This window comes from Lacerta agilis, chromosome 17, assembly GCF_009819535.1.
Source record: "Lacerta agilis isolate rLacAgi1 chromosome 17, rLacAgi1.pri, whole genome shotgun sequence".
In the NCBI taxonomy this organism is placed as follows: domain Eukaryota; kingdom Metazoa; phylum Chordata; class Lepidosauria; order Squamata; family Lacertidae; genus Lacerta; species Lacerta agilis.
In genome coordinates, this window is record NC_046328.1 from 33,160,941 (window position 1) to 33,180,934 (window position 19,994).

Genomic DNA, 19,994 nt, shown 5'->3' on the forward strand with positions numbered 1-19,994 from the left:
GCGGGCCTTGAACACACATAAATGAGGAGTTGCCTGTCCTGGCCAGAAGCCTTTATTCCACAACCCGCTTCGCTCCAGAACCGCCTCTGGCACGGTGACCGTACAGCCTGCTGTTCAGCCCTCCCTACCTCGGAGGCAGTGGAGCCCGGGCGCTCGCGAGGAAGCAACAAGCGACTTTCCAGCGGGCTGCGGCGAGGTGGGAGGTCCCGCTGCTCGGACCCGCGGCGTGCGTGCGTATGGTGGTCCGCGGTGGCGCCGTGTCTCAGCGACGGCCGCTTGATGGGCGAGAGCAGCTGCTGGAGTTTGGCAGCCAGGCTTCTGCGCGGCGTGCCGCTCCCTATGCCGCCGTGGCTCTCCGCCCCCGTGGTGGAGCCTTCCAACCGCCCCGGGCCTGGCTGAGTGTCCACGCTGCTCAGGGTCAACCTGTCGCTCTCGTCCGTCAAGAAGCTGCTGACGTCCGACAGGCTCCCGTCCTCAGAGCTCCCGGCCCGGCCTTGCAGCCAGTGGGGCAGGGCGGGGAGCGTGCTGCTGCTGCCGTGGTCTGTGCCGCCCAGGCCCTTGGTCACTGCATAGCAGGAGAGGACAGGAAAGGACTGATAAGGGTTATAGCGGGGGGGGGGATCTGAGGCCCGGGGGCTGGGTCAAATGTTCATTGCCCCTCCCACTTTTGCTTCTGGCCCCGCCCACCACTGCCACATGGCCCTTGGAATGTTAATTGCCCCTCCCACTTTTGCCTCTGGCCCCGCCCACCACTGGCACACGGACATCGGAAACCTGCGAGGGAATGTGGCAGATAAAGCGGGGCAGAAAGGTATTGCTGAAGTGTTGGCATAGTTTAGAGAAAAAGCGAGTAAGAGGAACACTACAACTCGGGGACATCCAGGGTTAAACTGTGGAACTCCCTCCCACCAGGAGGCAGTGACGGCCACCAAGGTGGATGGCTTTATGGCTGTGTTCAGTCTCCACAGTCAGAGGCAGCTGCAGGAAGCTACAAGAGAGAACGATGCTCTTGCGCTCAGGTCCGACTTGTGGGCTTCCCATTGGGGCATCCGGCTGGCCCCCGTGGGAACAGGCGGCTGGAGCCGGAGGAGCCACTGGCCTGATCAAAGGGCTCTTATTAGGTTCTCCCTCCTCCCCCTGTTGGATATATTGATCCTGTTGCAACTATTTTCGAGATCCTTAATGCATCTCACCTGTCTCCCTTTGAAAGAAAGAAAGAAGGAAAGAAAAGAAATAGGAGATGTCCGGTGCCTTCAGCTGCCCCTCTCCATGACCCCTCTGCCTGCCTCCAAAACTCACCACGAGCCACTCCAGCTTCTGGCTCATGCTGAGGGAAACTGAGGCTGCCACTCTTCACCAGTGTCGTGGACGGAAGGTTCTCGGTCACGTTGCCCCCAGACCAAGTCGTCTGCCGCTGCAGATTGGAACGGGACCGGGACCGGGAGCCTGGCATCTTGATGCCTCTGCCTTCTGCCAACGGAAATGGAGAAAAATGCTGTCTCCAGCAGCCAGACCAAACCTTTTAAGTTCTTTGCATCATGATTAACCTGCTAGCATATCCATCCCAATAACCTATAGATGTCAACCCCCCACCCCACCCCAGACCCCACCTCAAACCAGTTTGCGGAAATCAAATCCCACTTTCAAAGGCGGCTTTCAGCCATCAACACTCTCCCTCCTCAACGTATTTCTCTCTCCCTGAACTGCCTCCGCCAGGTGCCGTTCTCCCAGGCAACACCTGAGGTAGCAAGGCCCCTTCCTTCAGCTTGCCACGCTTGCCCTATCTTCCATGTGACAGCCCTTTAGCTATATGAAGTCTCAAGTCTCCTCTTTCCCAGGCTAAAAACACCCAGCTCCTTCAACCGTTCCTCATAAGGCAAGGTTTCCATACCTGACTGGCCACTGATGCTCTGCGATTCTGCCTCGCGCTGCCGCTGACGCAGGGGCTGGCGGAACTGGGCGGCCCCCAGGACGACGTTGCGTAGCTTGGCCCAGCGGAGGCGGCCTCCCTGGGTACCAGACGGCCATTTGCATTCCAAAATGGCCTACGGATGAGCAGGAGGAGAAGGAGGAGGTGAGAGGATAACGAAGCAAGTGGCGGGCGGAAGGGAGCTCTTGGGATCTACTGGCAGATCTCAGGGCAATCTGCCGGAGATCAGCAAGGGATTCTGATCCCCCGTTATAAAGCTTTCGTCCCCTCCCTAAATTGGGCGAGAAATAATGCTTAGGGGGAAAACTAGGCATGAGCACCCTTCTGCAGTTCCCTGGCCTGAATATGTGGCTCTTTCTATCATCCCCAGAGTCCCCGGGGCAAGTCCCCTACAGCCTCTTCCATTCCACAACCACACAGGAGCACAGGCCTGCAGAATCGGGTACCAGATCCAAGCCCTCTCTTGCGCTGAGACAACATCTCCCATAGCTCAGCCAGCTGGGCTTGCTAGGAGCTCTCCAGGGTCCTGATCTGTCTTTTCAACTCCTCAGACCTGACTCAGGGCCAGAAAGCCTCCCTTAATCACCGCCACTTCTCTCTGCAGGTCCCCCCACCACAAGCCCCAGGGGGAACGGTGGACGCCGGACACTCGTCCTTATACCCCCGTGCCCTGTTGAAGCAGAATGCCCTCTGACGGAGCCGAGGCGGCACAAGGGAAAGTGGAGAGGTCTGCAAGCGAGCGAGCAAGGTACCTTGTTGTAGTAGCCATAGGTGATGGTGTTGGGCACGATGCCTGCCCGCTTCATCTCCAGCAGCACTCGGACGGAGAGGACAGGCTCGCCGTATTGACCACACAGCTGCATCAGGATTCGGTAGCAAACCTGAGAAGCGGGAGGGCAAAACAGAGGGGATTGAACGGTTGTGGGTCGCTTATCCCCTTCCCTGCCTTACCCCTTGCCAAGGGAGAATCCCACGCGACAGACCTACAATTTGACTTTGTGTTGTTCATTTCCTTTCACCCAAGACACCCTGAGAAGGGCAGCTCTGGAAGGACCACAGATTTCTGAGGTTCTGCAAGGCCATATAACCTCAGTATCGTCCTACCTTGATTGGCACGGCAGCTCAGGGCACACAAGGTCTTTCTTGTCCCCATTACTCAAGATCCCCCTTTTTTAAAAAAAAACCTAAAATGCCTGGGATTGAACTCCACATGTAAGGCAGATCCTCTACCACTGAGCCACAGCCCTTGCCTAATTGCTGAGTCTGGACAGGTTCATGTGGAGAAGAGAGGAAGAGAAGAGTTTGGATTTGATATCCCGCTTTATCACTACCCGAAGGAGTCTCAAAGGGGCTAACTATCTCCTTTCTCTTCCTCCTCACAATAAACACTCTGTGAGGTGAGTGGGGCTGAGAGAGACTTCAGAGAAGTGTGACTAGCCCAAGGTCACCCAGCAGCTGCATGTGGAGGAGCGGAGACGCGAACCCGGTTCACCAGATTACAGGACCACCACTCTTAACCACTACACCACACTGGCTCCCGATGGCCTCTGGTGTCCTCGCAACTCTTAAAATGAGCAGCACCGGTTGCAAGCTTCCTGCACTGCAGACCCTCGTGCTCAGCAGCAGGTTCAGATGGGTTCAAAGGACTGAACCGATTCTGTACACTAAACACCGGGGAGATGGCACCAGGCTCCAGCAACTACCGTATTTTTCGCTCCATAAGACGCACCTTTTTCCTCCTAAAAAGTAAGGGGAAATATCTGTGCATCTTATGGAGCGAATGGTGGTCCCTTGGGCTGAATTGCCCAGGGGCCAAAAGAGGACCATGCCTTTTATTTTACAAAGAGAAAAGGGAGTGTTGAAAGGACCCCGCTCAGCAGCTGATCAGCAAGAGATTGGGAGAGAGATAAGAAGAGTCCCGGCTCCCTTTCAGCCCCGCCCTCCATTGTTGAATATGCTGCAGAGGGAGGTTGTTTGTTTCCCCAGCGACATGTGACTGGCTGATTAGATTATCTGTCTGGAAACTGTAGAAATGGCTCCCTTTCCTTTAGAAGCTGCAGAAATGTGAGTTGAACCCCATAAAAAATGGGGCTTTTCCTCTTTGCTTTCCCCCCTTTGCAAAAGGAGCTTTGCTTTTCCCCCTTTGCAAAAAAAGCTGCACAAATTTTAGCTGATCCTCAAAAAAACAGGGTTTTTCCCTTTGCAAAAAGCTGCAAAACTTTTAGCTGATCCTCAAAAAAACAGAGCTTTTTCCTTTGCAAAAAAGCTGCAAAACGTTTAGCTGATCCTCAAAAAAAAAAAAAAAAAACCAAGGCTTTTAGAAGAGGAAAACCAGAAAAAAATTTTTTTCCTTGTTTCCTCCTCTAAAAACGAGGTGCGCCCTATGGTCTGGTGAGCCCTATGCAGTGAAAAATACGGTACCTCATCGGGAAGCACCACCTTCTTGGTCTCCATCTGCTTGAGCACCTCGTAGGCTGTCTGCAGGGCCCGCACCTTGGAGGCTGCAGCCCGCACGTAGGTGGGCAGCGTGATGAACCACAGTCCGTAGCAGTGCCCCAGCAGACACTTGGCCCACATGTCGGGCATCGCGGAGTACTTCTGAGCCACCCGCTGGGCTACCTTCATTTCCTGGAAGGGTTGGGGAAGTTTTGGGGAGAAGGTCACAACTGAGCTCAAACAATTTATTTCTCAACTTCGCTGTAGCCCAAGGTCAACAGGAATTAGCCAGGGTTATTTCTACCCAGAGCAGACCTCCTGAAGTTAATCGGACAGGGTTAGGCCGCATCTGAACCATACTACTAAAGCCCTGTGGTATCTTTTCAAACCGTCATGGCTTCCTCCGCAGGACTCTTGGGAAATGTGGTCAGTTAAGGGTGCTGAGGGTTAGATGGCGCTTGTTGGGATATTTGTACAGACCGAGCTGCAAAAGCAGCAGCGAGGCTGGTGTGACTTGTGTGTCTGTTTTAACCCGTGAGAAAGCCAGCAGTTCTATATGCTTTCTCACACATGTGATGTTATTGTACTTTACTTTCACTTCTGGCTCGAGAGATGCTAGACGTGTTTATGCCCAGCTCTGACTGTCTGAGATGGCTAGCAGAGACATATTCTGCATTTACCTACAATAAATACTGTAGTTTAGCCTCATCAATGGCTTGTGTGTGTTGTTCTTCACACTGGGGAAGAATCGCATATTGAATGTGCCACCGGTCTCGCGTAGCCGGGAATGTGCACAAGGCTTTGTTCCAGGTTCGGGGCAGTCTCACAACTGGCCCTGGGTCGGAAATTTGCCAACAGCACTGTGGTCTAAACCACAGAGCCTAGGGCTTGCCGATCAGAAGGTTGGCGGTTCGAATCCATGCGACGGGGTGAGCTCCTGTTGCTCGGTCCCTGCTCCTGCCAACCAAGCAGTTCGAAAGCACAAAGTGCAAGTAGATAAATAAGTACCGCTCTGGCGGGAAGGTAAACAGCGTTTCCATGCACTGCTCTGGTTCGCCAGAAGCAGCTTAGTCATGCTGGCCACATGACCTGGAAGCTGTCTGCGGACAAATGCCGGCTCCCTCGGCCTATAGAGCAAGATGAGCGCCGCAACCCCATAGTCGTCCGCGACTGGACCTAATGGTCAGGGGTACCTTTACCTTTATTCCCTTTACAGAGCTATAACTCCCAGAGTTCCCTGGGAAGAGGGATTGAATGTCATAACAGCTCTGGGAATGAGCTCTCCTAACAGCTCTCAGCACCTTCAACAAATGACAGTTCCCAGAATCCTTTGTGGGGGAAGACATGTCTATTTAAAATGATATTTCACACACAGGGCTTTAAATGTGCAATGTGAAAGTGCCCTTAAAGCACTTTAAAGCGTCTCCACCCCGGTCGTTCAGCGCAGACACTGAGGTCCAGCTCCAAAGGCCTTCTGGCGGTTCCCTCCCTGCGAGAAGTGAGGTTACAGGGAACCAGGCAGAGGGCCTTCTCGGTAGTGGCGCCCGCCCAGTGGAACGCCCCCCCCCCCCCATCAGATGTCAAGGAAATAAACAACTATCTGACTTTTAGAAAGACACCTGAAGGCAACCCTGTGCCGGGAAATTTTTTATGTCTCATGTTTTACATTTAAAAAAAACAAAACCAATAATTTTTATTGATTTTAATATACACATATAATTACATATAGTAATTACATAAAGTAACTTATATTCTGTATCTAATATCGACTTCCAATCTTCCATGTTCTGTCTTCTTTAAGTCAAACTTTTTAAATTTCACATTCTTGTCCAATTTTCATAATTTAATAACTAATCTCTCGAACTTATACATCTAAGGTTCTCAAAATATACATAATTTGTTTTCCTTTCCAAACATCTACTAATTACCTTTCCATTCTATTTCCATTTGCTGAATTTCCCTTCCCGTTATGAGGTTTATTTCCATATTAATCTACTTTACACATCTTGTCTATATATGTCATATAGTTTCCCCATTCTTTTTGAAACGTTTCGTCACCCTGTTGCCTGATTTTGGGTGTCAATTTGGCAATTTCCATGTATTCCATAATCTTTTGTTGCCATTGCTCAACCGTTGGGATCTGTTGAGGTTTGGAAATCATGTTTTACATTTTTTAATGTGTTATATGGCACAGAGTGGCTGGGGACAACTGTAGCCACAAGCCCAGGCGCAAACCTTACCTGTTTGGTCCTGCGTGGAGCTGGGCTGCTGGGAGCGCTGGTCCGGGCTTGGCAGAGTGAGGGCATGAGCTGGTCCTGGGGCCGCTCGAAGAGCTTGGCCTGCAGCCTGGGGAAGCCGTCGTACCTGGAGTGAAGAGAGGAGGAGGCGGCCGGCTGAGTTCCCCCTTAAAATAAAGCAAGTTTCTAGACCTCCTGCTTCTGAATAGTTCTAAACAGGCACATAGGAACGGCCATACACAGAGTCAGACCGCTGTCCCCCTAGCTCAGTACTGACCACACTGATGGTCAGCAGCTCTCCGGGGTTTCATGCAAATTTGCAAAGCAGATGCTCTAGCACTGAGCGGCAGTCCCTTCCCGCAAAAGGAAAGTAAGGATTCTAGTCCTCACTGTTCCGAATAAATAGGAAAACGGTTCACTTGAGTGGGACTGTTGGTGCATCTAGCTCAATATCGCTGACACGGACTGGTAGTAGCGCTCTCCAAGATTTCAGACAGGCATCTTTTCTGGAGATTTTTGGGATCGGAATTCTTCCTGCAAAGCAGGGGCCGTTCTGCTGCTGAGTTATAACCCTTCCCCAAAGAGGCTCTCCTCTCCATGTCAAGAGTTGATACACCAACATGCTTACGTGTGCAGCCCCACCCTGGGTCCTGCTGGTCACCTCAAGGTGTGACCAGGATGATTGCATGCCCACTAATTAATTTCAAAGGGTCTTATCTGGGTAGGGTCAACATTCTGATGCAACCTCCCCCCCCCAAAAAAAAACCAAAAATGAAATCTCAAGCTATCTCTCTCTCTCGACGTTTGAACAAAATTATCTAAACTGTTTACGTTTCTCCCACACCCCAATTTATACACACAAAATCATTGTGTGTTATGGTAAGTGACACAGAAGCCTTCTTCAAATATTTGGAGGGCTGTTGCGTAGAAGACGATGGAGCAAGCTAGATTTCTGCTGCTCCAGAGTGTAGGACCTGAACCAAGGCATTCAAGTTGCAAGAACAGAAATTCCGACTAAACGTTAGGAGGAACGTGCTGATAGTAAGAGCTGTTCGATAGCGGAACAGACTCCCTCAGAAGGAGGTGGATAGAGGCTTTTTGGAGAAGAGGTTGGATGGCTATTCGCCGGGGACTCCATCCAATTTGCACTGGAAGGATAAAGGAGGGGAGTGATTTGTAAGCCAGCAGTACAAGGAAGAATCATACCACATTGCCAACCCTGTCCAGATCGAAGCCACCTACAGGCTCCCTATGGCTGCAGTTTGCAAGCTAATTTTCCAAGGTTTGCTAATCAGCAGTGAGCACAGTGGAGGGTGATTTACTGAAGACAAATTTAGCAGTTACGGGATATTGCAAAAAACTGGAAAAGGTGTTTCTTTGCATGAGATCCCACAGAGCCAATGATGGCATGAGTCATCAGTACTGACCTGGATGGGCTGCTGGTTTAACACAGCATGGTGCCTGCCTTTGTACTTTTAACACACTTCTATTTTTAAGGCAAGAAACCTTAATTTTTGGAACTACTGAACAAGCACAGCCTAGACTAAAGACCATGTCACAGGTTGCGCCAAATTATGACTTAGCAAAAATGAGCCAGTGTGCTGCTACCCAGGGCAAAAATCACAGCCCTTTCACTCCTCCCCCTGTCCTGCTGCTGCCATATTACCCAGAGCTAAGGCATGGTTTGGGCTTGGTGCTGTGTAGGTCTAGATGACTCCTGAGGGGCTCCCTCCCAACTCTGCCATGCTGTGATTCCTGCAGAACTCACTGGTAGCGCGGTGGCAGCTCGGCGCCATTGGGTCCGGTGGGCTCCTCCGGGGGCATGATGAAGACGGTGTGTTCGCTGCCATGAGTGTCGTCTAGTTCGATCAGGGGAGATTCCTCCATCTTCTCCAGGTCCACCTGCACCTGAGCAGGAACAGCGATGGCAGGAGAGAGAGAGAGAGAGAGATCTTGTGAAGTGCATTAACGTGGCATTGTGGCCTCACATCAGGGGATCTAGGAAGCTCTCGCTTTTAAAAGTCCTTTTTTAAATTTAATGACCATTTGAGGGAGCTCTTGTAGACTGCAAATGCCTTACAGTGGTACCTTGGTTCTCAAACTTAATCCGTTCCGGAAGTCCGTTCCAAAACCAAAGCGTTCCAAAACCAAGGCGCCCTTTCCCATAGAAAGTAAAGCAAAATGGATTAATCCGTTCCAGACTTTTAAAAACAACCCCCTAAAACAGCAATTTAACATGGATTTTACTCTCTAACGCAGTGTTTTTCAACCACTGTTGCCTGGTGTGCCGTGGGAAAAAAATTGTTTATTTGATTCCTATTCAAGAGAATTACTTTATATATAGTCAATATAGGCACAGAGTTAAATTTTTTTACATTTTCTAATGGTGGTGTGCCTCGTGATTTTTTTCATGAAACAAGTGTGCCTTTGCCCAAAAAAGGTTGAAAAACACTGCTCTAACGAGACCACTGATCCATAAAATGAAGGCAATAAGCAGTGTACTGCAGTCACTCACTCAATCAATCAATCAGTAGCTGAACTGCGTTCCCCACAGTCACAAAACCAAAAAAGTCGCAAAACCAAAAACCCAAAATAAATAGCAAAAACAGCCAGACCTCAGCGTAACACTCAAAACGGAAGCGTAACACTCAAAACGGAGCACATTTGACTACTCAAAAAAGTTCGCAAACTGGATCACTTACTTCCTGGTTTGCAGTGTTTGGGTTCCAAGTTGTTTGAGTACCAAGGCGTTTGAGAACCAAGACACCACTGTACTGGGACTGGATTAAGTTCTGCGGGGAGCAGCCACCCACCCTTGACTGCAGTATTCCCCCATTGCTTTAAGTAGCACACTCGCCAGATGAAATTCAGCAAATCTCATTTTGACTGTTCAATAGCCATTTCCTGGGCCCCAGCTGAACCCACATTTAGCTCCCTTCCTGTCACCTTCTCCACGCAAGAGTCGAAGAACTCTAGGGACGTGTGGCGGTCGTTGACGAAGGAACACTCCTCAATGAACTGCGTGAAGAGCTGGGTGCGAAGGAGCTGCCCGTAAAACTTGTGATACGCCCGGTCGCGTGACTTCAAGAATCCTGAAATGGGAGGCAGTGGTGGTGTAGTGGTTAGAGCACTGGACTAGGGCCAGGAAGACTCAGGTTCAAATCTGCACTCAAGATATTGTCGTTGTTGTTGTTGCTGTAGTTATCTACTCATCTCAAGAAATTTATGTACTGTACGATTGCAGAAAACAAGCAAAAAACTTCAAAGAGGTTTTGCAAAAAAAGCTAAAGCGATGAAAACAGCTATTTTAAACATTGGAAAAAATAATTCAGATCAACGTCAAAACCAGGCCTACACACGTGTCATAAAACACATTTCGTAAAGTTAGTATACCGCTTATAAAAAAAAAACAAGCAAAAAGCCTCAAACATTTTGTTGTTATCTACATATCTCGTAAAATTTATCTACAGTGTGATTTCAGAAAACAAGCAAAAAACCTCAAAGAGGTTTTGCAAAAATAAAGTGACAAAATGGTCAGAAAAACAACTATTTAAAGAATTCAAAAGAAAAGATCAACGACAAAGCATGAAAATCAGACTAAAACATGTGTCTACATTTTATACGTCTCGATGGTCTATCTCATCTTGGGAGGCAGAATATACAGGTGAAACTCGAAAAATTAGAATATCGTGGAAAGGTTCATTTCTTTCAGTAATTCAACTTAAAAGGTGAAACGAATATATGAGATAGACTCATGACATGCAAAGCGAGATATGTCAAGCCTTTATTTGTTATAATTGTGATGATTATGGCGTACAGCTGATGAGAACCCCAAATTAACAATTTCAACTTTGGGGTTTTCATCAGCTGTGCGCCATAATCATCACAATTATAACAAGCAAAGGCTTGACATATCTCGCTTTGCATGTCATGAGTCATATATTAAACTCCAGTAGCTAATGAAAACAATTGCTTGCATAAATGGACTTTCCCATGATATTCTAATTTTTCGAGTTTCACCTGTAGTTACTGCGACCAGAAGTTGCCAATATCCTCCATGAATTTCACTGGAACATAAGAAGATAGATAGCTCAGTCGGAAGAACATGAGACTCTTAATCTCAGGGTCGTGGGTTCGAGCCCCACGTTGGGGGAAAGATCCCTGCATTGCCGGGAGTTGGGCTAGACAATTCTATGGTTCTACGGTTCTAAGAGCCTGGCTGGTGGATCGGGCCCATGGCCCCTGTAGCTGAGCATCCTCTCCTCCAGGGGAAGCCCCCACGCAGGACCCGAGTGCCGCGACAGCTCCCTCCCCCTTTCTTGCCATACCCTGGAGGTTGAAGAGGCTACTGAAGTCGCGGGTCTTCTCCGAGGGTGCCTGCGTGATGGGCAGGAGATAGCAGCGGTAGCCCTTCAGGAGGCAGGCCATGAAGCGCAGGAAAGCCCCCTGGATGTCCAGTTCCAGCTGTTTCCGCCGGCCGTAGATGACGTCGTAGTCGGTCAGCAGGAATTCCAGGGTGGCTTCCTCGACGGGCCGGTTGTACACTGCGGAGGAGAGAGCGACAAGGACGTTAGGGAGGTATTCAAGCTCGCTTACCCTAGTGGCTTCTAAGCGGAGGCCGGGTGGCCAGCCTATCAGGGATCCTGTCAGCAGGATTCCATCACGGAACCATAGAGAACCACAAGGTTCATCCAGTCCAATACAGAAAGTTGTTTTTTTTGCCCAGTGTGGGGCTTGGACCCATCTCCGTATGGGTATCACTCCCAAATTTTACGATTCTGAAAAGGTTGCAATGAAATTTGTTTGCAAGCCAGGCATCTTCAAAGTCCGGACCGAGGGCCTAATCCTGCCCGACTGCTGATTGAATCCAGCCCCATTTCCTGTTGTAAAATCCCCCCAAATGCCAAACAAGTTCAATCCTAAAAAAAGCTCAATAACATTGGTTGGCCCTCATGCATGTTCAGTTCATCAAATCTGGCCCTCTTTGAAAAAAGTTTGGGCACCCCTGTTCTAAGCATTTCTAAGCCTCTTAATATTACCCCCACCCCAAAAAAAGAATCCATAAAGAGTATGCAGAAATGGAACATGTTACAAAAACAGGTAGTTTGGTACTAGCGGGGGCCCAGTCTTCTGAGACAGGAAGCACACAAGCATTTGAACATGAGAAGAGTTGTTGGGTCAGGCCGCTGGCCGTCTAAGTCCAATATCCTGTTCTCACTTTGGCCAACCAGATGCCCCAATGCACAGCCCCAAAGTGAAACAACACTCTCCACAAATATGATTCCTGGGAACTGGTATTCGGAAGCATCGCTTTGGAAGGGATGCTTACTCTGCTAGTGGGAAAGAGGAGCAAAGGAACCGGACTCGTACAAGGCCAGATCCCGCCCAGGGGGCTGGGAGACGTTCTCCGCCCCGGGCCGCATTCTGTTATGGGTAGCCTTCTGAGGGCCACTTGCGGCTGGTGGGCGGAGCCACAGGCAAAAGTGGGTGGATAAACAAAATGAAAAGTTGCACGGCATTGTACAGTAGGCTAGTTTCTGGGCAGACTCATCCACCCAGGCAAGCAAAGAGGCAAGATCAGAGCTCAGGGGCACATCCCCAGCCAGGCCAAAACACAAAGAGGGTGCGAAGCAAGGTTGGTGATGAGGGGGTGTGGCCTGGGGAGAGGGGTGTGGCTGAGGAGAGTTCTGAGGGGTGTGGCCTGGGGAGAGGGGTGTGCCTGAGGAGAGTTCTGAGGGGTGTGGCCTGGGGAGAGGGGCGTGGCTGAGGAGAGTTCTGAGGGGTGTGGCCTGGGGAGAGGGGTGTGGCAGAGGAGAGTTCTGAGGGGTGTGGCCTGGGGAAAGTACCAAGGGCCAGATAGAGAGGCCTAAACCACGGTTTGTTGGCTTATAAACCTTGGCTCGCATTAACAACAGAGAACCGCAGACCTAGTGGAGGGCCTTCCGGGCCTCTCTATCTGGCCCTCAGGATTTCCCCTGGCCAGATGCCCACACCGACCCTGCTGCACCCCTTCCTTGAGTGTTTCTGCCAGGGCGGAATACGTCCATGAACCATGGCTATGCCTCTTGCTTGTCTGGATGGAGGAAAGAGAGCAGCATTAGCCATGGTTTCGTGTCACATCATGCGCACCCCCCCTCATCCTAATTCCCTCCACCGCCTCCAACTCTCTCATCCACGCACTGACTACTCACTTTCATCCAGCTGATGGTACAGGGAGTTCAAGCAAGCCAAGAGCACCTTGCAAGGTTTCCGAGGCAGGGACCGCGTCGACAGCAGCTTCCTTTCCTCGCACCTGCGCATGGAGCAAAGCTGCCTTTACGGTTAGTGCCTCCTGATGGCCTGCCCTGCAGCCACGGCGTCCCCCCAACCCCCACCCCTCCCTGCCTGCTCCCCACTTGCAAAGAGGACCCCTTCCCAGAGCTGCTCTTTTGAAAACAGATGTCTCAGCTGCACTGATTCCCCATCAGGGAAACCTTGCATGAAGACAAACAGCAAGGGGGGGGGGATGAGATCCAGTGTGGCCAGACTTCTGGATTAGGAGCTGGGAGAGAGCAGGGTTCGAATCCCCTCTGAGCCATGAACCTTGCTGGGTGTGATTTCAGGCCAGCCGCTCACTCTTGGCCTACCCTACGTCACAGGGGGGGGGGGGGAAATAAGGGGGGAAACCGTATTCTCTACCTTGAGCCCCTTTGAGGAACAGAGGGATACTAATGGAGAGACCCACAGATTTATCTATAGAGGAATGGCCACTGAAGAGCCTTGAATTAACAAAAAAACAACTGTTTTAACCCATAATATTTATACCCCAGCCAGATGGGCGGGGTATAAATAATAAATAATTATTATAATAATAATTATGATCTTTATTTACTGTATATTCTGGCGTATAAGACTACTTTTTAATCCAGGAAAATCTTCTCAAAAGCCGGGGGTCGTCTTATACGCCGGGTGGAGAATCTGCGGTCGAGTATATCTCAAACTCTGTATTTTAACTGGAAAAGTTGGGGGTCGTCTTATACGCCCAGTCGTCTTATACGCCGGAAAATACGGTATTTGTAGCATTTATATCCCACCTTATTTTTTTCTCCACGGATCTCAAGATGGCCTCATGGTTCTCTTCATTTAATCCCACAACAACCTTGTGAAGCTGAGAGGCAGGGACTTGTCCCAGGGAGTGAGCCTCGTGACCAAGTGGGGATTCGAACCGAGGTCTCCTAGCACCTGGCCTGACACTCTAAAACCACTGCTCCACGTGAAGTGGGGGAACCACCATTTGCAAACTACTCCAATACGAATGAGGGAAATCTTAAGCCCTGAAAGTCACTGATATTGATGAAAGTACGATTTGTGCCGATCTCCTAAAATTTAATAAAATGAACAGGTTTAAAAAAAAAAGAGAGAAGGGGGCGGCAGGGAGTTCTTGGAAGGGGGGTGGGGAGCAGGCCGCACCCCTCCCACATCCGCATGCGGCACTCACTGGAAGATGGTGTTGGTGTCCAGATCGACGCAGGTGACGTCGCGCGGCGGATCGTGGAGGTCGAAGTAGCTGGAGTGGACCCCGACAATGAAGGGCACTGGGGCGCACAGGACGTCGGCCAGGGTGAGTGGGCAGAGGGGGATGTAAGGGCACTGCCAGTGCAGTGGGAATATCATCTGGGGGGGGGGCAAACGCAGAGGTGAGGGCTGGGGGGCCTTGGAAGGCCTAGAAGGAGCTGGCAGGGGAATAAAAATACGTTGCGAGGCCTAGATGGAGGAGACCGGGGGCCCATATGCACTGCACATTTAAAGCAGTGCTACATACCGTATTTTTCGCTCCGTAGGGCGCACCAGACCATAGGGCGCACCTCGTTTTTAGAGGAGGAAACAAGAAAAAATTTTTTTTCTGGTTTTCCTCCTCTAAAAGCCCTGTTTTTTTTAAAGGATCAGCTAAAACCTTTGCAGCTTTTTTTGCAAAGGGAAAAACCCTGTTTTTTTGAGGATCAGCTAAAAGTTTTGCAGCTTTTTTGCAAAGGGGGAAAAACAAAGAGGAAAAGCCCCGTTTTTATGGGGTTCAACTCACATTTCTGCAGCTTCTAAAGGAAACGGAGGCTTTTTCTAGTTTCCAGACAGATAATCTAATCAGCCAGTCACATGTCGCTGGGGAAACAAACAACCTCCCTCTGCAGCACATTCAACAAAGGAGGGCGGGGCTGAAAGGGAGCAGGGACTCTTATCTCTCTCCTGATCTCTTGCTGATCAGCTGCTGAGCAGGGTCATTTCAACACCCCCTTTTTTCTTTGTAAAATAAAAAGCATGATCCTCTTTTGGCCCCTGGGCAATTCAGCTCCAGGGACCACCATTCGCTCCATAAGATGCACAGATATTTCCCCTTACTTTTTAGGAGGAAAAAATGTGTCTTATGGAGCGAAAAATACGGTACCTCAAACTTCTCTCCCTCCCCCCATAAAACATTTCTGGGAGCTGTAGTTTGTTACGGGTGATGGGAATTCCCGCTCACAGAGCTACAACTCCCAGAGTTTCCTGGGAAGAAAGATTGTTAAACCCAGGCACCCCCAAACTTGGCTCTCCAGATGTTTTGCGACTACAACTCCCATCACCCCTAGCTAACAGGACCAGTGGTCAGGGATGATGGGAGTTGTAGTCCCAAAACACCTGGAGCGCCGAGTTTGCCTATGCCTGGTTAAACCACTCTGCATATTACAATTTTTTTAATGTGCTGTAAGCCACCCAGAGCGGCTGGGGAAGCCCAGTCAGAAGGGCAGGGTATAAATAAAAAAATATTGTAGCTCCATGATGGGAAAGGAGTCTCCTAATAATTCTCAGCACTCTTGAGAAACTACAGTTCCCAGAATTATTTTTTTGGGGGGAAGCCATGACTGTTTAATGTGGCGTCATGGTGCTTTAAATGGGACCGTAGATCTGTGAGAGTAATTTTCCTGTGTCAGAAACACCAAGATATCTCCAGAGAGGGGAAAAGATGCCCAACGAGGACGCAGGATTCTGTCCGTTGGGTCACGTCGCGACCTCAGAATCCAGCAGCGATCAGGACATAAAAGATCCCATCTGCACTATGTATTTAAAGCAACATGATACCACTGTCATGGCCACCACCCCCCCAAGAATCCTGGGAGCTGTAGTTAGTTAAGGGTGCCCAGAGTTGTTAAGAGACCTCTTATTTCCTTTCCCAGAGCTACAATTCCCAGGCTGCTTTAACAATCAATCTTTTGGGAACTGTAGCTCCATGAGAGGAAAAGGGATCTCCTAGCAGCTCTTGGAGGCCTTAACAAAACCGCAGCTCCCAGAATTTTCTTTTTTCTTTTTCTTTTTCTCTTTTAAATCATGCTTTATTATATTTACTTGCATCTATGCAACATAAACTTACATTCATTGTTGTCAATAAACCGAGTCACCAAAAAAAATCACAGAAAACGCAAACACTTTAACAATAAAAACAAAACAAAATAAAAAATCCCTTCCAGGAGCACCTTAGAGACCAACTAAGTTTGTTCTTGGTATGAGCTTTCGTGTGCATGCACACTTCTTCAGATACACTATGGCAGACCAACACGGTTACCTACCTGTAACTGGAACTTTAACAATACATTTTTCTTCCAAAGCGTCTGACCTTCTGTCCTTTCCATATTTCATTCATTTTAAACTTGTTGCATAAGTTTGTATACTTGTTTAGAAATAAAGTAAAAAGATCTTTTGTCCCCCCCCTTTTTGCGTAAATTCTTTACAGAGGTTGTTCAAAGGCTGCTACCGAGTTTAAATTACAGCAGCTATTCTCGAGGTATTTCTCGAAAGCTTCCCAATTTGAAATAAGCCCCTGCTTAGGCTTGTCTTTGATCTTTTCAGACAGATTGTCTAGTTCAGCATATTCTACAAGCTTCAATACCCATTCTGATTTAGAGGAGATTTTATCACTTTCCCAATACATAGCAATGAGTACCCTCGCAGCTACTGTGGCGTATAGGACAACTTTTCTTACGTTCCGGGGAATATCAGGTCCTGTAATGCCAAGTAAAAATAATTCTGGTTTCTTTTAAGAAGAGGTACTTTTAACATGCTGGCCACATGACCCGGAAGCTGTCTGTGGACAAACGCCGGCTCCCTCGGCCTATAGAGCGAGATGAGCGCCGCAACCCCAGAGTCGTCCGCGACTGGACCTAATGGTCAGGGGTACCTTTACCTTTACTTTTAACATATGATGCGGGTGGCACTATGGTGTAAACCACTGAGTCTTGGGCTTGCCGATCGGAAGGTTGGCAGTTCGAATCCGCACGGCGGGGTGAGCTCCCGTTGCTCGGTCCCAGCTCCTGCCAACCTAGCAGTTCGAAAGCACGCAGTTCAAGTAGAAAAATAGGTACTGCTCTGGCGGGAAGGTAAACGGCGTTTCCGTGCGCTGCTCTGGTTTCGCCAGAAGCGGCTTAGTCATGCTGGCCACATGACCTGGAAAAACTGTCTGCGGACAAACGCCGGCTCCCTCGGCCTATAGAGCGAGATGAGTGCCGCAACCCCAGAGTCATCCACGACTGGACTTAACTATAAGGGGACCTTTACCTTTACCTTTTACTCTTAACATTTTTTAAAAGTTCTAAATAAGTACCGTATCCTTCCAGAAGGCTTTGTTATATTTACACACCCACCACATATGATACATGGTACCACCTGTTTCTCCACATCTCCAGCAGGTATTGGGGACGCTTCTATACATTTATGATAGTTTCCAGGGGGGTCAAATACCAAAGATATAACATTTTTTGAAGGTTCTCCCTTAGAGTATAAAAAGGTGAAGGACCCCTGACAGTTAAGTCCAGTCGCGAAGGACTCTGGGGTTGCGGCGCTCATCTCGCTTTACTGGCTGAGGGAGCCGGCGTACAGCTTCTGGTTCATGTGGCCAGCATGACAAAGACGCTTCTGGTGAAACCAGAGCAGTGCACGGAAACGCCGTTTACCTTCCCGCCAGAGCAGTACCTATTTATCTGCTTGAACTGCGTGCTTTCGAACTGCTAGGTTGGCAGGAGCTGGGACCGAGCAACGGGAGCTCACACCGTCACAGGGATTCGAACTGCCGACCTTCCAATCGGCAAGCCCAAGAGGCTCACTGGTTTACCACACTGTCAATTTCCAATTTCCTTTCCCATTTAAGTTTTCCCATTGGCTCATATCTATGTTATGGCGGAAGTCTTGGGCCCATTTAATCACGGCTGAATTCTTGGGGGGTGGAAGCCACAGCGGTTGAAACCGGCACCCTAGTGTTAGGATTTTAGCATAACCTCTGCTGCTACAGCAAGCAGCATAATATGTGTCTATTGTTTTTCACTTTCTGTCTGTGTTTAGCGTGAGAAAGGAAGCCTGTGTTTTATCTCTTCCTACCATGTGATGTTATTGTATTGTATCCCCCCCCCCCTTTCGCTTCTGGTTCTCGATGGAGTAAGAAGCAAAATGCCGAGCTCTGTTCTGTTGGGAGTTTTGGGAGCAGAGAAACAGAGAATGGACTTTGTAAATAGCCTTTAATAAAGTAGTTTTGGATTCTACTTTTGGCTTATTCTTTCCTACTGCGAAATGCAGGAATCGTGCGTGCTTTTCTCATTGGAGAGGAGTCGCATATTACTGGCCTCTGGACTGTTTGGGCATCGGCAGCCAGGGAGTGGCCACAGAGAAGTCTGGAGTTGCCCCGACCGCATTTCTGACACCTAGAGCTTCAAAGGTATGGGGTGAATGTGGGCTTAGCTGGCTCTTCGTGTCATGGACTCTGGCTCCACCTATCACTGGCTTTGCCTACTGCTGCCTCCCCTGTCTTCCGTCCCACCTGAACCCTGAAAGGCTACCCAGGAGCCCCGACTCACCGAGACCAAGGCTTCGCCCACACTGGTCAAGACGTCCGGCCTCAGGGAATGGATGAGCAACTTCTGTTCCGTGAGCACCGCCACAAGGAGGGCCACGGCATTGTCGGGACCCAGCGTCTGCAGCAGGGTGAGGAAGCTGGCGCCACTGTAAGGAAAGAAGGTCGTGGTCGGTGAAAAGGCAGCCGACTCACTAAGCACCTTTAAGAACCCAATGTGCTCAGTCCCACCATCCCAGGAAAGCCAGTCTGGTTACATTCCTTCCCCCACATTATATACAAATAACAGGGCCGGCCCAAGGCATTTTGACGCCTGAGGCGAAGATCAAGGCAGCTTCTCCACCAGCCCCCAGTAATCCCATATTTAAAAATTCCCACTGAATTTAATTTAAAACTTTTTGGCACCTGCAAAAAAGCATTTTTGTTTAGGGAAGTCTATCCAGACATGTGGAGGCCGGCAAGTTTTCATCTTTGCTTACTGTTAATTTTGCCTTTAGATGTACACAGTGGAAACAAAAGCAGTTAAAAACAGCTATTTGAAACCTTTTAACAATAGTTAAAACAGTTTTTAAAAAACCCAGGATACTACATGTCTAGGATAAAGGTAAAGGGACCCCTGACCATTAGGTCAAGTCGTGTCCGACTCTGGGGTTGCGGCGCTCATCTCGCTTTACTGGCCTAGAGAGCCGGCGTGCAGCTTCCGGGTCATGTGGCCAGCATGACAAAGCCGCTTCTGGTGAACCAGAGCAGTGCACGGAAACGCCGTTTACCTTCCCGCCGGAGCGGTACCTATTTATCTACTTGCATTTTGACGTGCTTCCAAACTGCTAGGTGGGCAGGAGCTGGGACTGAGCAACAGGAGCTCACCCCGTCACGGGGATTCGAACCGCCGACCTTCTGATCGGCAAGCCCTAGGCTCTGTGGTTTAACCCACAGCGCCACCCGCGTGTCTAGGATAGGCTTATATTTATAACAAAGCTGTTTTTTTCTGGACAATATAAGTTAATGTTTTATTAATAATATATATTATATTAATAATATAAGATAAATTTGAAGGAGTGGCTTTACAATATGGGAACAGATTGAAAATATGTGACAGATGATAATCATAATAAAGAAGCATATATCCGTGGATACAGGTGGCAAAGGAAAACAGAAGAAGAACAGGGGGAAGCAGCAGGGGGGAAGTGGGGTTTCTTTCTTTTTTTTCCTTTTTTTTATATAACAAATTGTACAAGTTCTCTACAGGATATTAGCATAAGAGTATTTTTTATGTGTGTGAGATATAATTTCTGTATATATATGTAATTTATAAATGCTGTACAATTTTTGTTTAAAGAAGAATTACGAGTCTAGGATAGGCTTGCCTTAAAAACATTCCAAAGCAGGCACTGAAAGGAATCTAACAAAGGTGCCTGCCAATAGGCAGGGAGTTCCAAGGTTTGCATGCTGCTATGATGAGATATCCATTTATTATAAATACAGAGTGGTATTAGGTGGCACCTGCAACAGCCCCAGTTCTGCAGTCTAGTAGGCATGTATA

At 49.0% G+C, this 19,994-nt stretch overlaps 1 protein-coding gene across 2 annotated transcripts in view; it reads right to left on the bottom strand.

Annotated features, from left to right (window-relative positions):
* The window catches only part of DENND4B (DENN domain containing 4B), a 54,389-nt gene that overhangs the window by 11,829 nt on the left and 22,566 nt on the right, over positions 1–19,994 (bottom strand). The window contains exons 9-20 of one of the 2 annotated variants that reach the window (XM_033174625.1): positions 18,456–18,600; positions 14,081–14,256; positions 12,795–12,895; positions 10,932–11,147; positions 9,550–9,695; positions 8,372–8,505; positions 6,607–6,730; positions 4,352–4,558; positions 2,683–2,811; positions 1,892–2,045; positions 1,300–1,470; positions 129–565 (exon numbers count right to left, since the gene is read on the bottom strand). In XM_033174625.1, coding sequence (XP_033030516.1) covers positions 129–565; positions 1,300–1,470; positions 1,892–2,045; positions 2,683–2,811; positions 4,352–4,558; positions 6,607–6,730; positions 8,372–8,505; positions 9,550–9,695; positions 10,932–11,147; positions 12,795–12,895; positions 14,081–14,256; positions 18,456–18,600 — 2,140 coding nt within the window. Of the gene's footprint in view, positions 1–128; positions 566–1,299; positions 1,471–1,891; positions 2,046–2,682; positions 2,812–4,351; positions 4,559–6,606; positions 6,731–8,371; positions 8,512–9,549; positions 9,696–10,931; positions 11,148–12,794; positions 12,896–14,080; positions 14,257–18,455; positions 18,601–19,994 lie in introns of both variants that reach the window. The other variant, XM_033174624.1, reaches the window with a different exon arrangement.